This window comes from Mesocricetus auratus, unplaced genomic scaffold (assembly GCF_017639785.1).
Source record: "Mesocricetus auratus isolate SY011 unplaced genomic scaffold, BCM_Maur_2.0 Super-Scaffold_100676, whole genome shotgun sequence".
Taxonomy (NCBI): domain Eukaryota; kingdom Metazoa; phylum Chordata; class Mammalia; order Rodentia; family Cricetidae; genus Mesocricetus; species Mesocricetus auratus.
In genome coordinates, this window is record NW_024429266.1 from 96,253,160 (window position 1) to 96,274,640 (window position 21,481).

The 21,481-nt window shown below is 47.9% G+C and overlaps 1 protein-coding gene across 8 annotated transcripts in view; it reads left to right on the forward strand.

The window, feature by feature from the left end:
- Window positions 1–629: 629 nt before the first annotated feature.
- Window positions 630–21,481, forward strand: part of Marchf2 (membrane associated ring-CH-type finger 2) — a 28,530-nt gene continuing 7,678 nt past the window's right edge. For 3 of the 8 annotated variants that reach the window (XM_040737139.1, XM_013121492.3, XM_040737140.1), the window contains exons 1-4: window positions 630–769; window positions 4,671–4,751; window positions 8,951–9,178; window positions 16,206–16,401. In XM_040737139.1, the coding sequence (XP_040593073.1) occupies window positions 9,003–9,178; window positions 16,206–16,401 (372 nt within the window). In that variant the 5' untranslated portion in view covers window positions 630–769; window positions 4,671–4,751; window positions 8,951–9,002. Of the gene's footprint in view, window positions 770–937; window positions 957–4,670; window positions 4,752–6,904; window positions 7,065–8,950; window positions 9,179–16,205; window positions 16,402–21,481 lie in introns of those variants that run through there. The other 5 variants (XM_040737138.1, XM_013121491.3, XM_021233719.2 and 2 more) reach the window with 5 other exon arrangements.

Consider the following 21,481-nt stretch of genomic DNA (forward strand, 5'->3'; position numbering starts at 1 on the left):
AGTGACGAATAAGAATGTTGGCTTTAGTCTCCTCCACAGCAACCTAACACTTCTAGGCTGGTTTTGTGGTCATAACGTCTCTCCTTACCCTAGGATTGGTAGGTATGGTAAGGACGAATGCCCAGCACACAGAAAGCCGTTGGTTCGATTCTGGCACCCTACAGCACGGAGAAGGTGGTGTTGTGTCCAAATTCTGAACGTCAAAATCACCAAGAGACAGGATCATAGGTTCAAGGTCATCCTCTAAAAGGTGAGTTTGTGGCTAGCCTGATCTGCATAGGACTTTGTCTTCAAAAAAGACAGGGAAAAAAGAAGCGTAGGAAATCACTTGGCGAGTGTCAAGATCAGTTCTGTCGAGGCGTTGTTTACTTAAGCGCGCCTTTGTTCTGCAGCAGACGCCAGCAGCCAAGTCTACAAGCCAGAGCTTGGGATAGGGAGGAGCCGGTACCAGGCGGGCCCACTCTGGGGGCGGGGCCAGGACGCTGCAGGGGCGGGGCCATAAGCTGCGGCGCCGCGGGGCCTGAACCGCCCAGGACGTCCCCGTAGCTGCAGGCCCCACCTCCTGGGGCGGGACATGCACTCTGATTGGCAGATATGGCTGAGAGGCAGTCTCCATTGGTTCGCCGTGCTGTCCGCTCGGCGGGCGGTGCCCGGACGCAGGTGCCGGCCGGAGCGGAGCAAGCAGCTGCTGACGGGCCGGGCCGGGCCGGGACCCGGGCCAGGGAGAACCGAGGGGCCTGCGCGGCCGCCCGGCCCGGCCGCGAATCAGGTAGGCACGGAACAGCGGGTCAGGCCCAAGTATGCAGGCGGGGCTACCGGGTCCCCGGTTCGAGGCCCCGACTCAGTACTCGGGCGGGACAGCTAGGTCTGCACTCTTGGCCTCAACCCGGCTCGGAACACAGGCCCCTTAGTTTTCATTTCGAGGTTGGTGAGAGGTCACAGTGCCTCGGCGCGTGGTAAGAACCTTCCTGAGCCTCGGTTTCCCCATTTGTGAAAAGTGGGTCATCAGGGAGCCAGCCTGATTTAGGAGATGGCTGATGAGGAAAGCACCTAGCGTACAGTCGGTGGTCAATGAGGGGCTAATGTCATTCTGTAACCCTCTTTCTAAGGGTGCTGTGTGGATAATAATTAACATTATAAAGAGTTGGGCGCTTCACAAAACAGCTACTCAGAGTGCACTGTGTTGAAAATGTTGTTTTTCAGACGCTAGTCAGGGAGGAACTGCCAAGGTGGCTCAGCCGGTCACGGTGCTTGCCTGAGTTCTGTCTCGAGGTCTCATATGGTGGAAGAAAAAACTGACTCCAGAAAGTTGTCTTTTGAACTCTATAGGCACATCCTTGCATGAGTACACCCACGTGCATATGCACAAACACACACAAAATCAATAAATTGAAAACAATTTTAAAAGCGCTGTAGTCACAAATGTATGTGGTTAGTGGGAAACATACTAAGTGGAAATACTAAGAATAATTCCTCTCGTCCCAGCGAGCGAATTGAGGCTCAGTGAAGTTAAGGCTGTTACCCCAGGCCGCACAGTAAACATGAAGCAGAGCTTCTGGGGTTAGAACTTAGTTTCTTGACTGGGGGTGTAGTTCAGTACTTGCCTAGCACGTTTTAGGCCCGGGGTTCAATCCCCAGTAGTGCCACACACACACACACACACACACACACACACACACACACACACACACACACAGAGAGAGAGAGAGAGAGAGAGAGAGAGAGACAGAGAGAGGAGACATATGAGGCCCGGATGAAGCACCTAGGTCATGGGCCATGATGTCTGTTATGGGCTGAGACCGGAAGGGTTCAAGGCCTGACTGAGTTACTTAGTATAACCCTGGTTTTATTTAGTGCTCTTTTATATTTTAACTTATTTTTTTATTTAATTTTATTTTTGAGGCAAGGTCTCACTATGTAGCCTCCTGGAACTTCATATGGAGAACAGGGTTAGCTTTGAATTCATAAGATCCAACTGCCTCTGCCTCCCAGGTCCTGGGACTAAATGTGTGTGCCACGTTGCCTGGCTGTTTTTTTAATTTATGTATGTATGCCTGTATGAATTTAGTCTATTATGTAAGAGCCCTTAGAGGCCAGAAGAGGGTGTTGGATCCCCTGGAACTGTAAGTTGCAGGCAGTTGTGAGCCTCCATGTAGGTACTGGGAACCAAACCCAAGGCCTCTGCAAGGGCAGTAAATGCTTTTAACTGCTGACCTCTCTCTAGCCCCATGGTATTTCAGAACATTTGTCCGTTCGTTTATTTCTCTTGTTTGTGTGTGAGTTTGTGAGCACCTCGCCCACTACAGCACCTGTAGTGGTCACAGGACAACTTTTGGCAATCTGTTCTCTGCTCCTCCTGTGTGGGTTCTGGGGATTAAACTCGGCTCACGGGACTTGGTGGTGGCAAGCACCTTTAGGCAAGGAACCGTCTTACCAGTTTTGAACATAAAATGAAAAAGCCCTGGAAGCTGGGGCACCGAGGCAGGAGAGTGAGCAGGATGACTGCTGCAAGTTTAGTACAACATGGGCCACAGACCCATAGAGTCTGTAAGACTCGATCAGTAGAAAAAACGGCTGGAATGTAGCTCAGTAACTTACTCAGCGTATTTGAGATTCTGGGTTCAATTACTACTGTGACACATATGGGTGAGGGATACTCATGAATCCTGTTACCTTTGCCTGCGATTCTTTTTTTTTTTTTTTTTTTTTTTGGTTTTTCAAGACAGGGTTTCTCTGTATTGTTTTGGAGACTGTCCTGAAACTCGCTCTGTAGACCAGGCTGGCCTCGAACTGACAGAGATCTGCCTGCCTCTGCCTCTCGTGTGCTGGGATTAAAGGCGTGAGCCACCAATGCCCAGCTGCCTGAGATTCTATATTTAGTTTATAGTTGCTGAGGGAGGGAGAAATGTTCTCTTCAATGATGTGCCCACACTCCTGAAATAAACCCATACCCAAGTTCCTTATTGGTGCACTTCTTCCAAAAAGAGTATACACATTAATCTGAAAAAAAAAAAAAGAATCTGAGTGTGATGATGCATGCCTATAATCCCAGGATGCTGAGACAGGAAAAGTAAGAGAGAATTCCAGGCCAGTGTGGGTTATGAATGAAGCCCTGTCTCAAAAGCAGAGCAAACCAAGGGAAAAAGCCTAGGGGCTGAAGACTAGTTAAGAATACCTGCTGAAGCCCACGCCTTCAATCCCAGCACTCATGAGTCAGAAGCAGGCTGATTTCTGTGAGTTCGAGGCCATCCTGGTCTAGAGAGCAAGTTCCAGGACTGTTAACACAGAGAAACCCTGTCTTAAAGAACAAACAAGGAAAGAATCTTTGCTGCTCTTGCAGAGGACCTGGGTATCAGTCCCAGAACCTTCATGGTGGCTTACAGCCATCTGTAACTCCAGTTTTAGGGAATCCAACTCCCTCTTCTGATCTCATCAAGCACTTACTGGGTATACAACGTGTACTTACATGCAGGCAAGCAAAAGCTCATACATATAAAATAAGATTAATTAAACATAATTAAGATTAATAACCAATACAATTAAACAAGTCAACAAAAAAGAACTAGTATCTCTTGAAGGCCAGACAACTCACTGTACATTTTAAGTTCAAATCCTTGCTAGCTGGGTGACCTGGAGTGAATAGAATAGGCATCCCTTCTGAACTTTGACCTCTTCTTCAATCCGTGAGGCTAATCACTGGGCTTACAGTTTAGTTGTGAAAACCTGATGAAATCCATCCCAGTAGCCCTAGAACTGTTTCCCGTCATAGAGACTGGCAGGCTGGCCTCTGAGGCTCATCTAACTGACTCTCCCAGTCTGTTACAGAGTTGGGAGTGAGAAATGAATGCAGCAACACTACACTCAGTCAGTCTGTGCTTGCTGCAGGACTGGGTGCTGGGGACAGCAGGAAGAATGTCCGATAAAGTTCACTGGAGGGTATGAAGAGAGGCGTGACGGGTCCATTAACAAACAGCATTTCAGAGAGGACCCCATGCCATGAGGTATCACATTAGCCAGAGTGGTCTGAGAGGTACTCCAAGGATGTGACCTTTGAAGAAGACGTTTAACAACAATTGGTTGAAGTTCAAATGTAGGCAGATAGCTTAGTATTCTAATATTTTATGTGTTTTGTTTAATTTTGAGACAGGGTCTCTTGTAGCCCAGGCTGGCCTCAGACTCAATATTCAACTGAGGGTGACCTTGAACTTGTAATCCTCCTGCTTGTATGTCCTGAATGCTGGGACGACAAGTGTCCACCCCCATACTCAGTTTTATAAGGCAGTGGGGAGCAAACTCAGCACTCTGGGCGTGCTAGATAAGTATGCTACCAACTGAGCGACAAACCCAGTCTTTTTTTTTTTTTTTTTGGTTTTTACGAGACAGGGTTTCTCTGTATTGTTTTGGAGGCTGTCAGTCCAGCCCGACCTCGAACTCACAGAGATCCGCCTGCCTCTGCCTCCTGAGTGCTGGGATTAAAGGCGTGCGCCACCACCGCCCGGCAACCCAGTCTTAATATCCAGTGTTTAATGCGTTTTTGCTGCTGCTGCTTTTTTCGTTTATTACATTGTGTGTGTATGTTCTTTCCTTCCGCCATCCGGGTTCTGGGAATAGTGTCTTCACCTGCTGAGCCATTTTATCTGCTGATGTTTGTTCTGTTTTCGTCAATCAAGGTCTCTGGTAGCCCACTTGATCTCCAGCTCTTTCTGCAGCCTGATCCTCCTGTCTCGATGTCTAGAGTGCTGGAATCACAGGTATGTGCTACCCTGGCCAGCATTGCTGTGACTGCGTTAGCAACTTATGGCCTGGTATGAGCAGATTTACCAGCGTTGGTGGATTTCTCCCAATAGTAGGTAAAGGAAGGAACTGTGATGATGGTTTTTTTTGGGGGGCGGGGTGGTTCTGAGACGGGGTGGGGGGGTTTCTCAGTGGCTTTGGAGGCTGTTCTGGAACTAGCTTTTGTCGACCAGGCTGGTCTCGAACTCACAGAGATCCACCTGCCTCTGCCTCCCAAGTGCTGGGACTAAAGGGGTGCGCCACCAACACCTGACTGTGATGATTCTTGTAATGCACAACGGTTGATATAAATTCTAAGATCTGTCATCTTTTAGCACTTGGGAGGCAGAGGAAGGATCACTAAGAAGGGGAGCAGGGAGGGAGGGAGGGAGAGAGAGAGAGAGAGAGAGAGAGAGAGAGAGAGAGAGAGAGAGAGAGAGAGAGAGAGAGAGAGAGAGAGAGAGGTGGACTCTTTTCAGCATGCTCTCTCTCGGAGGGCCCAGCACTTCCCCACTGACTCTCCACTGTACACTGGTTGACGGAGCATCAGCGTCCGAGAGGCGGGCCTGGCCAGTGCCCCATGGCTGTTATCTCGGGGTTGCAGCCTTCCTCCTGGCTGTGTCTGACTTTGGTTGATTCTTGCTTATCTGACCTACCGTGGCTCAGCTGTGGAGGCCTAGGAGGTCGTGCTGGCTTCTCAGCTGAGCTCTTCAGGGAAAAGCTGATCTGTCAGCTGACTGTCTAGGTGCAAAAAGTCAGTTAATAATTTACCTTCCTTGTCTTTGGGTCTCCATCTTCGCAAGCAGGTCTGGTTAGAGTTGACTTGGCGCCTATCAGTTGGGCCTAATAGTATTTGCAAGTTACTGTTTGTAAGAGTTACTGTGGGCTCTGGATTTAACTTTTAGAGACAAGAGTCCTAGGTGTTAGACAAATTGAAACCAGTGACCTTTGGCTCTGGAATGATGTCTAAGGAGCCTTCTGGGATTTCTTAGAAGAGTCAGACATGATGGCACAATCCTCTGCCCTCAGCTACTAGAAGATGTGAGGCAGGAGAGTCTTAACTTCAAGGTCTGCCCAGGCTACAGAGCAAGCTCCAGGCAAGGTCAGCCTGGGTAGCTTGGTGATGCTCTGTCTAAAATTAAAACATCATGGGTCAGTGAGATACTTCATACACTGCTTTACCACCAAACCTGGTGACCTGAGCTTGAGCCCCTGAAGCCCACTTGATAGGAGAGAACTGACTCTTGCAAGTTGTCCTCTGACGTCCCCATCTACTCTGTGGCATCCACTCTTTCCTCCATAAGTGGATGTAATATAAAGTTAATTTAAAAAAATTTAAAAATGGAAAAGGAAAAAATTTAAAGTGGTGGGAAGGCAGGGAGCTGGGAGCAAAGCTTAATGGTGGGGTGCTGCCTGATAAGGCTAGTCTCTAAGTTCATATCCTGCTACTAGAAAAGAAAAACATTCTTAGCGGAAATTTACAGAGATTGGAAAGCTGGGATCTCCTTCTTGCTACTCGGGAGAAGAGGACGAGGCTGCAGAGGGATCCTTTTTGCTGATCAGATCCTAAGGCTGGGGGCAGAGTTCCACCAAAGTCACACAGAGCAGACTTTAGAATGAGGTATTCAATATTTCCTGTAGCCAGCCTCTCCTTGGGAACTGAGGACAGAGCAGCTCGTCTTCAGGGGACACAAACATGTGTCATTTCCTTGATGAATTGAGGTCTCCTAGAGTGCACAGTCCGACAGAGGCCGTGAGTCACAAGGGGCCTGAGTGACTCACCATTCTGGTACAGTGGAAAACATTTAAGTTTCTAGTTCTCCCTCTCTCTCCCCCTCCTCTGCCTTCGTGTGTGTGTGTGTGTGTGTGTGTGTGTGTGTGTGTGTGTGTGTGTGTGTGTGTGTGTGTGTGTGTGTTGGGAACTGAACACCAAGTCGCACACATGCTAGGGCAGTACTTCATTGCTGTTCCATTTGTCCTAGGCCCTCCCTGGATTCTAGGCAGGTACTCTATCTCTGAGTCATGCTCCCAGCCTCTGTAGATGCACTCTGTTTTGTTAAAGACAGCTTAATGTGTTTTTAGCGCAGTCTCAAGATCTGGTCTTGCTAGATTTTTGTTTTGGTTTTTTGAGACAGGGTTTCTCTCTGTAGCTTTGGAGTCTGTCCTGGAACTCACTCTGTAGACCAGTCTCTCTTTTCCTGATTACAAATGTGACATGACGAATGGCCGCCAGCTCTTGCTGCTGTGACTTCCCTGAAATGACGTACTGGAACCTGGAACGTTGAACTAAAGTAAATCCTGTCTTCTCCCCTAAATTGCTCTTATCACAGTATTTATCAGTGCAGAACTGACACTAAGACAGGGCTCTAAGACTTGCCTCTTGGGAATCTCTGTTTACATCTGTAAAATGTAGATTCAAGAACTCTACAAACTGATATACATGACTTATTAGATCAGGCTTGCGGGACAGCTAGGGCTTCTGTTGGAGTTTCTCAGTCTTCTAGGAAAAGCCAGGCATGCCCCCATTTCCAAATCTTGCAAATCAGCCTCCATGTCATATTTGTACACCTAGGAACAGCAATTGAAAGTAACTGCACACTTACTGTGTGGTGGGCCCTTCGCTCAGTGTTTTTTCCATAGTCAGAACCATCCTGTTGTAGTTCAAACCAAACAGGGTAGTGGCGCACGTCTTTAATCCCAGCACTTGGGAGGCAGAGGCAGGCGGATCTCTGAGTTTGAGGCCAGCCTGGTCTACACACTTCTAGGAGAGCCAGGGCTACACAGTGAAACCTTGTCTCCAAAAATAAATAAATAAATAAATAAATAAATAAATAAATAAATAAATAAAATAAAACAAAAATGAAGTTGTGTAAAAACATAAAAACAAATCATTGATTAGGAAAAAGGGGGAGCCTGTTGATGGTGGCACAAGTCTTTAATCCCAGCACTTTGGGAGGTGGAGGCAGGAAGATCTCTGTGAGTTCAAGGCCATCTTGGTTTAGAGATCTAGTTCTGGGACTGCCAAGGCTACACAAAAAAAAACCCTGTCTCAAAAAAAAGAAACAAGAAAAGAAGGAAGGAGGGAGGGAGGGAGAGAGGGAGGGAAAAAGGAAGGAAGGAAGGAAGGACGGAAGGAAGGAAGGAAAAATACGTAGGTAAGAGAGACTCCATTTGTTTAAGCAGATAAAAACACTTGCCACCAAGCCTGATGACCTGAGGTCAACCCCCAGAACCCATATTGTGGAAAGAGAGAACTGACTTTTGCAAGTTGCTCTCTGACCTCCACATGCATGCTTTGGTGCACACATGCTCACATACATAAAAATACACAAACATAATTTAAAAAGAAAAATATTCCTCAAAAGCACAACAACATCCAGCCTAGTCTAGATAGTTCCACATGAGAGTCCCTTCCCACAACCACATCCCTGGCTAGTCTAGACAGTTCTTCATTGAGAGCCCTTTTACAGGTGATTCCTTTGTTTGTTTATTTTGTTTTGTTTTTGTAGACAGGGTTTCTCTGTGGCTTTGGAGGCTGTCCTGGAACTCTGCTCTGTAGACCTGGCTGTCCTCGAACTCACAGAGATCCGCCTGCCTCTACCTCCCGAGTGCTGGGATTAAAGGCGTGCACCACAGGTGATTCTTGATTGTGTCAGTTTGACAACAAAATGACCATCACAATCCCTGACAAGATGGGACTCAAGAACCAGGCATGGTCTAAAACGTAGCATTCAGAAGGCTTGGATCTGAAGTTCCGCTAGCCCGGCTGTAGAGTAAGATGGAGAGGGAGTCAGGCTGGGGAGACCACATGGTGGGGAAAGGCTAGCTGCACAAACGTGACGACGGTAGTTTACACGTCGGGAAGCCATGTAAAGCCAGGCACAATGAGCCTTGCATGTAACCCCAGTCCTCATGCTGTGAAACAGGAGGTGGGGACAGGAGAGTCTCTGGAAGCTGGGGGCCAGCTGGCCTAGTGTCTGGAACAAGGTGGAAGCATGGGTGCTCCTGGACCGCAGGCCTCTACTCATGCGCCTTTGCACACATTCGCCTACACTCACAGGCATGCACTGGCGAGCACATGTACACACATGCATGCACACCTCAAAAAGAAAAGTAACCCCACTGTTTTTGTGACTCACATATTTTGCCTTTGATCTCTCTGCTGGCCTCTCCTCAGGCTCCTGGGACCATGGGCCTCAGGCCCTGAGGACAGGAGGCTCCCTGTGGCCATGACGACAGGTGACTGCTGCCACCTCCCTGGCTCCCTATGCGACTGCTCTGGCAGCCCTGCCTTCTCCAAGGTTGTGGAGGCCACAGGCCTTGGACCACCCCAATATGTCGCACAGGTGACTTCAAGAGATGGCCGACTGCTCTCAACTGTCATCCGGGCTTTGGAAACACCAAGGTGAGTAGTGACCATTAGCATCCTGGCTTTTGGACATTTCTCTCTGGGTTGAGTGATTTTTTCTCCTAGTCTGAGATCAGGGGTTCAGTCACTGAGAGAGGCAAAGGGGTGAACATGTCAAAGAAAAGCCAGATACTGAGGTTGGAGAGATGGCTGAGTGCTCAAAGAGTGCTGCCTACTCTCTCAGAGGACCAGGGTTCAGTTCCCAGCAACAACAATGGACCGTTCACGGCTGTCTGGAACTCCAGCTCCAGGGCATCCAACACCCTCTTCTGGCCTCCTTGGGAACGCCCTCCCACAGAGACAAATACTGAAAAAGCATATTTCTGAAAAGGCCAAATAGCTGGGTGTGGTGGAACATGTCTATAAATGGGCCTAGGGTGATGGGTCAGTCAATAAAGTGCTTGCTGTGCAAGCTTGAAGAGCCAAGATTCATCCCTGGAATTTATCTAAAATGCTGAGCATCGTAGCCTGTGTTGTAATCCCAGGCAGAGACAAGCAGATCTCTGGAGCCCTCTCAGCCAGCCCTCCTTAGTTGGTCAGTGCTTGGCCAGCTAGAGACCATTCTTTAAAAAACAATGTGGGCATCCCCTGAAGAACAGTGCCTGATGTTTACTCTGTTACCTCTGGCCTTCTCACACACACACACACACACACACACACACACACACACACACACACACACAGAGAGAGAGAGAGAGAGAGAGAGAGAGAGAGAGAGAGAGAGAGAGAGAGAGAGAGAGAGAGAGAGGGAATGTGTACCAGGCTTTTCTATTGGGCCACCGAGTGCTGGGATTAAAGTCATGCGCCACTGCCGCCCCGGTTTTTTTCTGTTGTGTTGTGTTTTGCTCAGCCTTATCTTACGCGTGTCCCACTAGCTCTTATAACTCCCTGTTTCTCTTCATTACATTTTGCCTCGGGCCTTTTACCTTCCTTTCCTTCTGCAGATCTTACTTTCCTTGCTTCTTGTGTCTGGCTGGCTGGCGGCTGCCTGGTTTCTGACCCCCAGTGAGTCCCTCTCTTTTTCCCTTGTTCTTTCCTCCTTCCCCTCTCCTTTGCCTAGGTTTTTCCTCCTACTTATGCTCTCTGCCCACCAGTCCTGCCTATCCCTCTCCTGCCTAACTGTTGGCCATTCAGCTCTTTATTAGACCAATCAGATGCCTTAGGCAGGCAAGATGAAATAAATGCGACACATCTTTACATCATTAAACACATTCAGCAAAAACAACTGTAACACAGCTTTACACAGTTAAAGTAATGGCCCATAGCATAAACAAATGCAATACATCTTTACATAGTTAAATATTCTACAATAGGAACACACACACACACACATGCACACACAAAACTTGAGTGTGGAGACATATTTATCATTGCAGAACTGGAGATGCAGAGAGAAGTGGATCCCTGGGACTTGCTGGCCAGGTAGCCTAGCCAGTGAGAGACCTTGGTTCAAAAACCAAGGTGGCTTCCAGTGATACGGCTCAGTGGGTAAAAGCCACCTTCGTTAGACCCCTGGGAAGCACATGATGGAAGGAGAGAATCAACTCCTGAAAGCTGTCCTCTGACCTGCACACGTGTGCCTGGCACACACTTACCCACCTGTCATCTCACGCACCCAAAACAAGTGAACAAAGAAAGTATAATTGAAAAAACAAGGTAGACACCCCTGGGCCAGTGGGAGACCCTGTCTAATAAACGGTTCCTGATGAGTGACACCTGCGGCTTCCACCAGCATGCGCACCCATGTATGCTCACCAGCACCCATCTGTACACCTTACACAAGCACACACGTTTTAAATTCTAGTCCTTGCGTGCAGACGCAGGAGAATTAAAGTTCAAAGCAAGCCTAGGCTACAGAGGGTTTGAAACCATCCTGGTCTACATAGCAATGCCTTTTTTTTTTCAAAATTCCTAATAAATGGACAAACTGGGATTGGGGATATGTCTCAGTGACGGAGTGCTTGCCTAGTGTGGGCAATACCATGGATTCTCTTTCAGCACTAAAACTCCAGGTGATTGTGGGAAATCGGAAGATCAAGTGTTGAAAGTTGTTTCTGGAACTTTTTCCTGGGGAGATATGAACAAATGCTTGCTTCCTCCCCCATGAGTTTACTGGGGTTCCTTAGAGAACATGGGTGGGCAGTTACTTACAGGAGCATGGGTACCCCAGAATAGCCGCATCACCAGAAAATCTCACCCAGCATGCATGATGACTTCCCCATAGCACCATAGATAGAGTTCTCTTTCATGAACCTCCCATGTATTGTATAGTCTGGCACCTCTTAGACCACAAGATCATGTGTAACTGGGAAATAATGGAATATAATGAGTAGGGAGAGGTGCATGTGCTGGTGTCTAGGGCTTCAGGGGACGGTCCAGTGACCCTCCCACCTTCTTGTAGAAGGGAAGGCCAACAGTCAACAGGCTAGATCTTGAAGGTTGTTTGAAAATAGTTTCAGCTACTGTGATGAAGATGCTGAAAGCTATCATGCCGAGGGGTAGGGCTCTACAGCATCAGTGACCTTGGGCTTTGCAGAAGCAGTGCAGGGAGTGAGGAGTGTGGAGAACAGGGACTGAGCGGATACCTTTCTCTCCCTGAGTGGCCTGGAATAAATTAGACCAAATCTCTAACGTAGCTACACCTTCCTGGTCAGATTATTCTGAGAATATGCTGTATGTCCTGAGAATGTGTCCATAATGAAGGTGTGTTCTCAGGAGCCCACGGTAACTGAAAGGATCAGCAGCCGAACATGCTGGGCTGGCAAGATGGCTCAGTGTGTCACTAACTAACTGGCCATGTGTGCCTGACAACCGGAGTTCAACCCTTGGAGCGCACATAAATATGGAAAGAGAGAACCAGCCACAGCAAGTTGGGTGGGAGAGGCAGGCAGATCCTGAGAGCCTGCTAGCCTAGTGAAAAGGCAGACTTCCAGTTCAGTGAGCGACCCCATAGAAAAAGACACCTAATGTGGCACGCTGGCCTGCACATACATGTGCACAGGCACATGCACCTGTAACTCATGTTACACACACACACATGCACTCACACACACTTACATACACACATGCACTCACACACACATACACACATGCACTCACACACACACACTCATACACACACACACAGATTAAAACTTACAGGCCTTTATTTCCTCCCTTCTCCTCCACTTCCCTTTTCCCCTTCCCTCCCCCTCCCTTTCCTTCCTTCCTTTTCTTTTTCTTTCTCAAGACAGGTTCCATATAACCCATTCTGACCCCAAGCTTGTTATGTAGCTTGGTTGGCCTTGACCCCTGTTCTTTCTCCCTCTGCCCTCTAGTGCAGGGACCACAGATGTGGTCAGCCAAGAGGAGAGAAACATCAGTCTGAGATTGGCTTGTGCAACACAGTGAACACGAGTCCAGCCTGGGTTATGTAGTGAGTGCCAGTGAGACCCTTTTTCAAAATCAAAACAAGTGAGCATGGTGGCACACTTACTCTGGAGGCAGAGACAGATGGGTTTCTGTGAGTTCAAGGCTAGCTTGGTCTATGTAACAAGTTCCAGGCCAGCCAGGGTTACATAGACTCTTTCCCTAAATAAATAAAAATAAATAAATATAAAAACAAAGTTAGGTATGGTGACACATGCCAGGCATCCCAGGACTGGAGAGATAGACATGAGAGGACCAGGAATTCAAGGTTACCCTCAGCTGTGGTGGCAAGTTAGAGGCCAGTGTGGTCTGCATGAGACCCTGCCTGAAAACAAAACGGGCTGAAGTTGGGTGGGTGGAATAAGTCTTTAATCCCAGCACTTGAGAGGCAGAGGCAGGCAGATCTCTATGAGTTTGAGGTCAGCCTGGTCTACAGAGTGAGTTCCAGGACAGCCAGGGCTACATAATGTAACCATGAATTTTGTTTTTTGATTTTTGTTTTTGAAGAAAGAGTTTCTCTATGTAGCCCTGGAAACCATGTCTTAAAATAAATAAAAGCAGGCTTGGGAAGATGATTCAGTGGGTAAAAGGCCTGCTACACAAGCATAAGGACTTGAGTTCAAATCCCCAGAATCCACATAGAAATTCAGGCATGGTACTCGTGTCTGCAAGTCGTTACTGCTGCAGAGAGGCGGAGGCGGGGACAGGTGAAACCCCAGAAGCCTTGAGCAAGCCTGGCACATGTGAATACTGACCCTGCCTCAAACAAGGTAGGAGGTTGTCCTCTGACCTCCACCCATGTGTCATCTCACACACACACACACACACACACACACTATATACACATACATACATACATACATACATACATACATACATACATGCATGCATGCATGTACACACACATAGCTGATAAACAACAAAACAACATGCCCCCAGAAGTGACTCACACGTGGGGAGTACTCAGTAAACAATAACTCCCACCCTGTCTGCCTTTGTCAGAATTGCTGTTCCATAGCTTCCAGGGCTTTCCAGAAGAAACTGAGCTGAGTTTCTTAGGAGTCTCACTGCTTCCTTTCCCTGAGTTGGTTTCCGGAATGGGGAGTCCTTTCCTGTGACCTTTTATGTTTTGTGTGTGTGTGTGTGAGACTCAGAGTGTGAAATTAGAAAGGAGCTGGGAGTGAGCATGCGCCCCCCCCCGTGTGTTTGTGTGTGTGTGTGAGTGAGAGAGAGTGAGAGAGTTTGCATGTGTGTGGGTACACACATGTGCAATTGTGTATACATGTGTGGTTATGTGTTTGTGGATGTGAGAGACTGACATCAGGTGTCTTTCTTGTCTAACTCATAGGTACCCATACACACACATACACACACACACACACACACACACACACACACAGGTGAGGCAGGGTCTCTGACTTGAACCCAGAGTTGGATGACTGCTAGAGCAGATACCCAGCTTGTTCTGGGGACCCCATTTCCATCTTCTAAGTGCTGGGATTACACATGGGCCACCACACCTGGCTTGGTATTTGTGTGGGTGCTGAGGATTCAAAAAACTCCAGTTCTTCGGTTTGCACGACAAACCCTTTACCCACTGAGTGTCTCTTGAAGTCTCAACAGTGGCCCTTTGGTACTAGAAAAGAAAAGAGCGTCTTAGAGACAGGCCTGAAAGGACAGATGTGAGCCCTATCTTTTGGGGTCCGGGCTGTTTGGCATTTATGTTGGTTTTGAGAAGGTCTCATGTAGCCCAGGCTGATTTCCGACCTTGAACTCCTGATCCTCCTGTCTCTACCTCCAAAGTTCTGGGTTCACAGACATGCCTGTTTTAGGCCGTTCTGGTGGTGGAGATGGAACCCGGGGCTTCCTGACTACTAAGCAAGCACTCTACCAGCTGAGCTACAGCCCTGTCCTCTGTGGGTTTGTTTCAAAGTAGACAGACTTCTACCACACCACCAGAAAACTCTCTCTCTCTCTCTCTCTCTCTCTCTCTCTCTCTCTCTCTCTCTCTCTCTCTCTCTCTCTCTCTCTCTCTCTCTCTCTCTCTCTCCCTCCCTCCCTGCCTGCCTGCCTGCCTGCCTGCCTGACTGCCTCTCCTGCTCCCCCTCCATGTCTGTGTGTGTGTGTGTGTGTGTGTGTGTGTGTGTGTGTGTGTTCGTGACAATATGCTTTCTGGGCAGAAATGTTTAGAAAACAATGACTCATGTATTGGATAGCCATTGGGTCTACTGAAGCCACACCTCCTTCCTTCTGGAGCTGGCCCAGGAAGAACTCAACTTCCCCAGAGACTGGGCTGCTGTTTAGAGACTCACCACAGCAGCTGCTATGGATGGTTTCTATGCCTGTTTGCCCATCCCACCCCCTGTCTTCCTCAGCCATGCACAGAAAAATAAATGAGAGATTTTTCTCATATGCACAGATTTGTCAGGCAATGTGACCTCTAGGTATAGTTAGAGCCAGGAATTTTAATACTGTTTTTTTCAAAAATCTTGTGTGTGTGGTGTGTAATCATATGTGTACTAATATATGTGTGTGCGATTGTGTCTGTGATGTGTGTTACTGTATGTATGTAATTGTGTGTATGATGTGCGCTAGTGTGTATGTGTGTAATTCTGTGTGTGATGTGTGTTAGTATGTATGTGTGTGTGATTGTGTCTGTGGTGTGTGTTACTGTATGTATGTAATTGTGTGTATGATGTGCGCTAGTGTGTATGTGTGTAATTCTGTGTGTGATTGTGTGTGTATTATAGTCCTTGAGGACCATATTAGTTATCTGTCTTGCTGCTGTGACAAAGCACCTGACAAAAGCAGCTAGGGAAGGAAAGGTTTGTTTTGAGTCATAATTCCAAGCTGCTGTCCATCACGGCTGGCAAGTCACAGCAGCACAGGCATCTGAGGTGGTTGGTCACATTGCACCCGTGATGAGGCAGTTTAGGTTAGAGAGATGAATGCTCGTGTTCAATATGCTTTTTTCTTTAGTCACCTATTAGTGTGTATGTGTGGGTGCGCACACTCCTGTGTGCATCCCATGACATATGTGTGGGCATAGTCGAGTCTCTTCTTCCAGCATGTGGGTTCCAGGGATTGAGCTCAGGGCATCAGATTTACCAGCAGGCACCGTTATCCCCTGAGCCATCTGTGTCCCTGCTTGCTCCTTTATGCTCAGTCCATGTTTCCAATGGGTCTTCTCACTTCTGTTACCCTAATTTGGAAAATCTGTCACAGACATGCCCAGAGATTTGTCTCCATCCTGTCAGGCTGACAGTATAAACCATCAGAAGGATCACCAGAGTGGATAGTTAGGAATATCAGGATATTGCTATTTCAGGATATTTTTATTTCATCAAAAGGAGAGCATTAGGCAGGCAGGTGGACAGGATGCTCACTCTATGCTAAGAAGGGCCCACAATGGCTCTGGGGAGGGAACACATGACCCTACCAATGGGAGTTTGAAAAAACTACCAGAGAAGAGGACATCTAGAGCTGGGTTGCTGAAAGATGAGCAGGAGTTTACGGAACAGCAACCCTGGGGGTACAGTGAGCTTGCAATGATGCCGGCATAAGCAAGAAGCCCTGCCGTCTCTCATTCCCCAGTCTTTTCTCTGTATCTTTCCAGTGACTGTCCCTTCTGCCGAATCTGCCACGAAGGAGCGAATGGGGAGAGCTTGCTGTCCCCATGTGGCTGCACTGGCACGCTGGGAGCTGTGCACAAGAGCTGCCTGGAGAAATGGCTGTCCTCCTCCAACACCAGCTACTGCGAGCTGTGCCACACCGAGTTTGCAGTTGAAAAGCGGCCCCGACCTCTCACAGAGGTGCATTGCTGGGGGGAAGACTGGGCATCCAGAAAGGAAGAAGGGCAGTTTAGGGACAGAGGTAGCAGCTGCTCAGGTTACCTGGGGATGCTGATTATGTCCCTGCCAGTGCTGGGAGGAATCTGCTGTGTGTGCTCTGACTGACCAGAGACTGAAGGTCCGCAAACCTCACCCTGTCATGCTCCCTCCCTCCCTCTTTCCTTCCCTTCCTCCCTCTCTCTCTCTCCCTCCCTGTCTTTCTCTGTCCTCTCTGTTGTTTTGCTTGTTTTTTTTAAATCAGGGTCTCAGGTGTCCTAACCTGTCCTTGAAGTAGCTTTTAGCTGAAGACAGCTTTCAGCTCCTGGTCATCCAGCCTCTGCTTCCCCGGTGCTGGGATTCTAGGCAGCCGGTATAACCTCCAGTTCATGCAGCGCTAGCAGTGGAACCCAGGGCTTCATTCATGCTAGGGCAGCCCTCTAGCAACTGAGCCACAACCCCAGCCCCCCACCCCTTTTAATAGTACTTGACTTTGCTACTATCCTCCTGCCTCTGTTTCCTGAGTTATTGGGATTACAAATATATACCATGCAGGGATATTTTTTGTTTGTTTGAAATAGACTGTCATTTTAGCTCAGGGAGATCTGGAACTCAGGCAATCCTCCTGCTTCAGTCACTTGACTGCCAATATAACAAAGCATGAACCCTAAGGCTGTTATTATTAGTTCTTTTTTTATTATTTTGAGACACAGTCTCATGCAGCCCAGGCAGGCCTACAGCTGTTATATAACAGACTGACTGTAAACTCCTGATTCTCCAGCCTCCACCTTCCATATCCTGGGAGTAAAAGGTGTACCACCACACCCAGGTTTCTTATTTGTTTGCTTTTATTTATTTACTTTAAAACAAGGTTGCATTTTGTAGTCCTGAATAGCCTGTAACTTGCTATGTAGACCAGGCTGTCCTCGAACTGTTATCTTCTTGCTTCAGCTACCGTACAGTTGTTGAGGGGAATTTTTGAGGCATGGTCTCTCGAAGTAGCCCTAGAACTGACCTAGCACTCTCTATGAAGACCAGGCTGATCTATGAAGATCTGCCTGCCTCTGCTTCCCAAGGGCTGGAATTAAAGGTGTGCACCACCATACCATGCTATTATTTTCTTCTTCTAGGAGGAGGAGTTGAGACAGGGTTTCTTTGAGTAGCTCTGGCTGTCCTGGAACTCGATCTGTAGATGAAGCTGGACTCAGAGATCACCTGCCTCTGCCTCCCAAGTGCTGGAATTAAAGACATGTGCTACCACTGCCCAGCTTATTTTCTTCTTAGAATTATATGTATGTATGTATATATGTATATTATATATATATATATATTTTATGTGCATTGGTGTTTTGCCATTGGTGTCAGGTCCCCTGGGACTGGAGTTATAGACAGTTGTAAGCTGCCATGTGGGTGCTGGGAATTGAACCGTGGTCCTCTGTAAGAGCAGTCAATGCTCTTAACTGCTGAGCCATCTCTCCAGCCCCTTAAAAATGTTATAAAAATCAATTACATGTGTGTAGGTCAGAGGACAACATGCACAAATCTCTTTTCCCCATGTGGGACCTGGGATAAATCTCAATTTGTCATGTTTGGCAAGTACCTTTACTTGCTGAGCCAACTCACCAGGTCTCTCTCTCCATCCATCCATCCATCCGTCTATCGTCTGTATGTCTTTCTATCATGTATCTACTATCTATCTTTCTATGTATCTATCTATCCATCTATTCATCAATCTGTCAAATATCTACCTACCTATTATAGCCCCAGCTGGCCCAAAGCTTAGAATCCTCCTGTCTCAGCCTCCTCTGGGTACCAGGGTTACAGGCATGTGCCATGAAACTCAGATCACCAAGTATTTCTCTGAACACCTCTGGTATGCCCAGTGTTTTGTCAGGTGCTAGGCCTGCCCAGTCACCAGCCCATGTTGATAATGCCCACATGATCTCCAAACAGGCCAGTCGTAGGAACAGTTAAGAGGGTGTCTTAGTTCCTGTCCTGTTTGCTGTGATAAAATACCCCAACAAAAGCAGCTAAGCAGGAATGGCGTTGTAACGACTCACAGTTCCGGGTCCCACTCCGTCACTGCAGTGAAGTCTAGTGGTAGGACTCTGTCTCAAACAAGATAGCTGGCGACATGGTACCATAGTGCAGAAGTGGAAAACAAGCCACACATGACTCTCCTTTCACTGTCCAGGCCAGCCTGTGTGACGGTGCCACCGGGACTCACAGTGAGTCTTCTCACCTCAGTTAATGCAGGCAGGCCCACAGGCCACCCTGCCCTGTACGGTCGGTCCTTGAGACTCCCATCCCGGGATTCCAGATTCTGTCAGTCTGACCATTGGCACCAAACATCACAAAGGGGCCTGTTGAAGGAGTGGGGTGTGTGCAGAGCAACATTTGGGGGTGAAGAGCAGTCTTAGGGGGTGGGAGATAGCCCAATGTATAAAGTGCTTACCATACAAGCACAAGGCCTGAGTTCAAATCCCCAGAACCCACATAAAGCCAGGTGTGAAGCTCATTTCTGTAATCCCAGTGCTCCTAAGACAAGATGGGAGGTGGAGATAGAATCCCTGGGTACTCACTGGTCAGCCAGCCTGGTGTATACAAGGGGAAAGCATCAGGGAGACGGTATCTCAAACATGCATTCCTGGATTCATGAACGAACCCACAAACACACAGACTGAGAGTGTGCAGGTGAGGGAGAGGCCTTGACTGGAGGTGAACCCCCAAGTTGAGAGCTGAGGGATTAAAACAGGAGTTCAGAGAGCCTAGGAAGAAGGTAGTCCTGGCAGAGAACACAGCACTTACAAAGGCCAGGAGCAGTAGGAGGTCAAGCTAAGAATAAGGGTGGGGCTGTATCGCTTGGTGGAATGCTCACTTAGCATACATGAGGCCCTGAGTTCAATCTGTAGAATCCTGTAAGAATTCCAGCACTTGAGAGGTAGAGGCATGGGGATTAGAAGTGGGAGGTCATCCTTGACTGCATAGGGGGTTTGAAACCAATCTGGGCTACATGAGACTATTACACTATTCTTGGGGATATGTCAACAAAATCTGAGATATTTTGTTTGGGCAAAAAAAAAGCAAAAATGCTCAGTGGTTAAAGTGCTTGCCTAGGAAGCATGATGGTGGGGAGTTCAGGCCCCCTGGAATGCATGTTAATGTCAGGTGGGTGTGGCAGCTGCTTGTAATTGTAGCCTTGGGATCCATGAGCTCAGAGTTTGATTGAGAGAACCTGCCTCAGTGAATAAGGTGGAGGACAGATTGAGGATAATGCTTGACATCATCCTCTACATGTTGTGTGTGCCCACACACACATGCACACACAGTACACACTCTCACACAGACACATTGCACCCCTATATGTGTGCACACATGCACACACATGTACACATGTACACAGAAGAAAAAAATAGGGAGGAGGAAAAGAGTGGCTTCAAGAGAGATGACAGTGGTGACACCTGGCTTTGTGCAGCACACAGACACTTGGACTTTGGTCTGAGCATGACAGTTGGGATTGTGATTGGATGTCTCCAGGCACTTGCTGTTTTATTGATATCACCCTATCGAACAATGGCTTAGAACTCCAGAGTAGATATCACTAGGCTGAAGTGTGAGAAGCAGTATAAAATCCTGAGACCAGGAAGTACTGCCTAGATCAGTCAAGGCCACCATAGATAGGTCACTTGGGAGACCTAAGTAAAGCCTCCAGCCCACTGGAAGCTGGGCTCCAAGGAAACAGCGAGAGGGACCAATGTCTGCACACACCGTCTCCTACCTTTGACTCAGCTCGGCATGCCGGTTTAAACGGCCTACCATAGGGCCTTTGTGTCTGACGTTCCTGTGTCTGCAGTGCTGTCTGCCTCCCAACCCTTCTGCCCATTCGCAAGGCCTTTATCTCCCTGGTCATCCTCCCCATTTTTAAAATTTACTTTACTCTGTGTGTGCGCATGTCAGAGTGGGGACGTGCACACAGGAATGGCACAGTGCACATGTGGAGGATGACCTCTCTCCTTCCTTTATGTGGGCCCTGGGATTGAACGCAGGGCTTCAGTCTTGTGTGACAAGTGCTTTACCTACCAAGCCATCTTGCTTGCCCCCAACTTTCCCTGTGCCATTTGTCCCTCACTGGCACAGGAGAACAGGCCCCTGTCTCCTGCCTTCCCTGAATTTTTTTTTTATGAGCTATACTTGTTTCTCTTGCCCCACCGTCTTTGGGAGGTTATAAGACATAGTGACAAAGGGTGCTTGGGCCCCCAAGTAGCACTGTCTACACTGGTCCTGGCTGGGTTTGTGGGCTACAGGATGAATAATCCTTATTCTAAATTCTTACGCTGGTTGTGGTAGCACACACAGGAAGATATGCCAAAGATTCAGAGACAGAAGGATCACAGAGTCAATCCAGCCTGAATAACACCAAGGCCTGGGGTCAGTGTTTCATCTGGGAGGTGGCCTGACATACATGAAGCCCTGGATCTGATTCTTAGCCCTTCATAAAACCCTGCATGGTGCCACACACCTGGAATCCCACTCGGGAGGTGGTGGCATGGGGCTCGGAAATTCAAGACCAGCTTTGTCTATATATTGTTGAGTTTGTTCAGCCTACTCTACATGAGATCCTGTCTTAAAAAAAAAAGCTTTGGGGCTGGAGAGATAGCTCAGAGGGTAAGAGCACTGGCTGCTCTTCCAGAGATCCTGAGTTCAAATCCCAACAACCATATGCACCCATATATGGTGGTTTACAACCATCCATAATGAGATCTGGTGCCCTCTTGTGGTGTGTAGGCAGAACAGTGTATACATAATAAATAAATCTTTAAAAAAAAAGGTTTGGGACCAGAGTGGTTTTAATTCTGAGAGTTCGGGATTTGGTATTTGAGATCCAAATAGAAAGCAAACCCACTCATATTTCATATATATATATATATATATCATCCTGAAAGTAAGGTTATACAATGTTTTACTTCAGCTAATTGTTTTCTTGTATTGCTGGGTTTGGAAATCAGGGCCTTGCTCACACTAGGCAAGTACTTCTTAATGCGGGGTTTGGAAAGCCTGCCCCAGT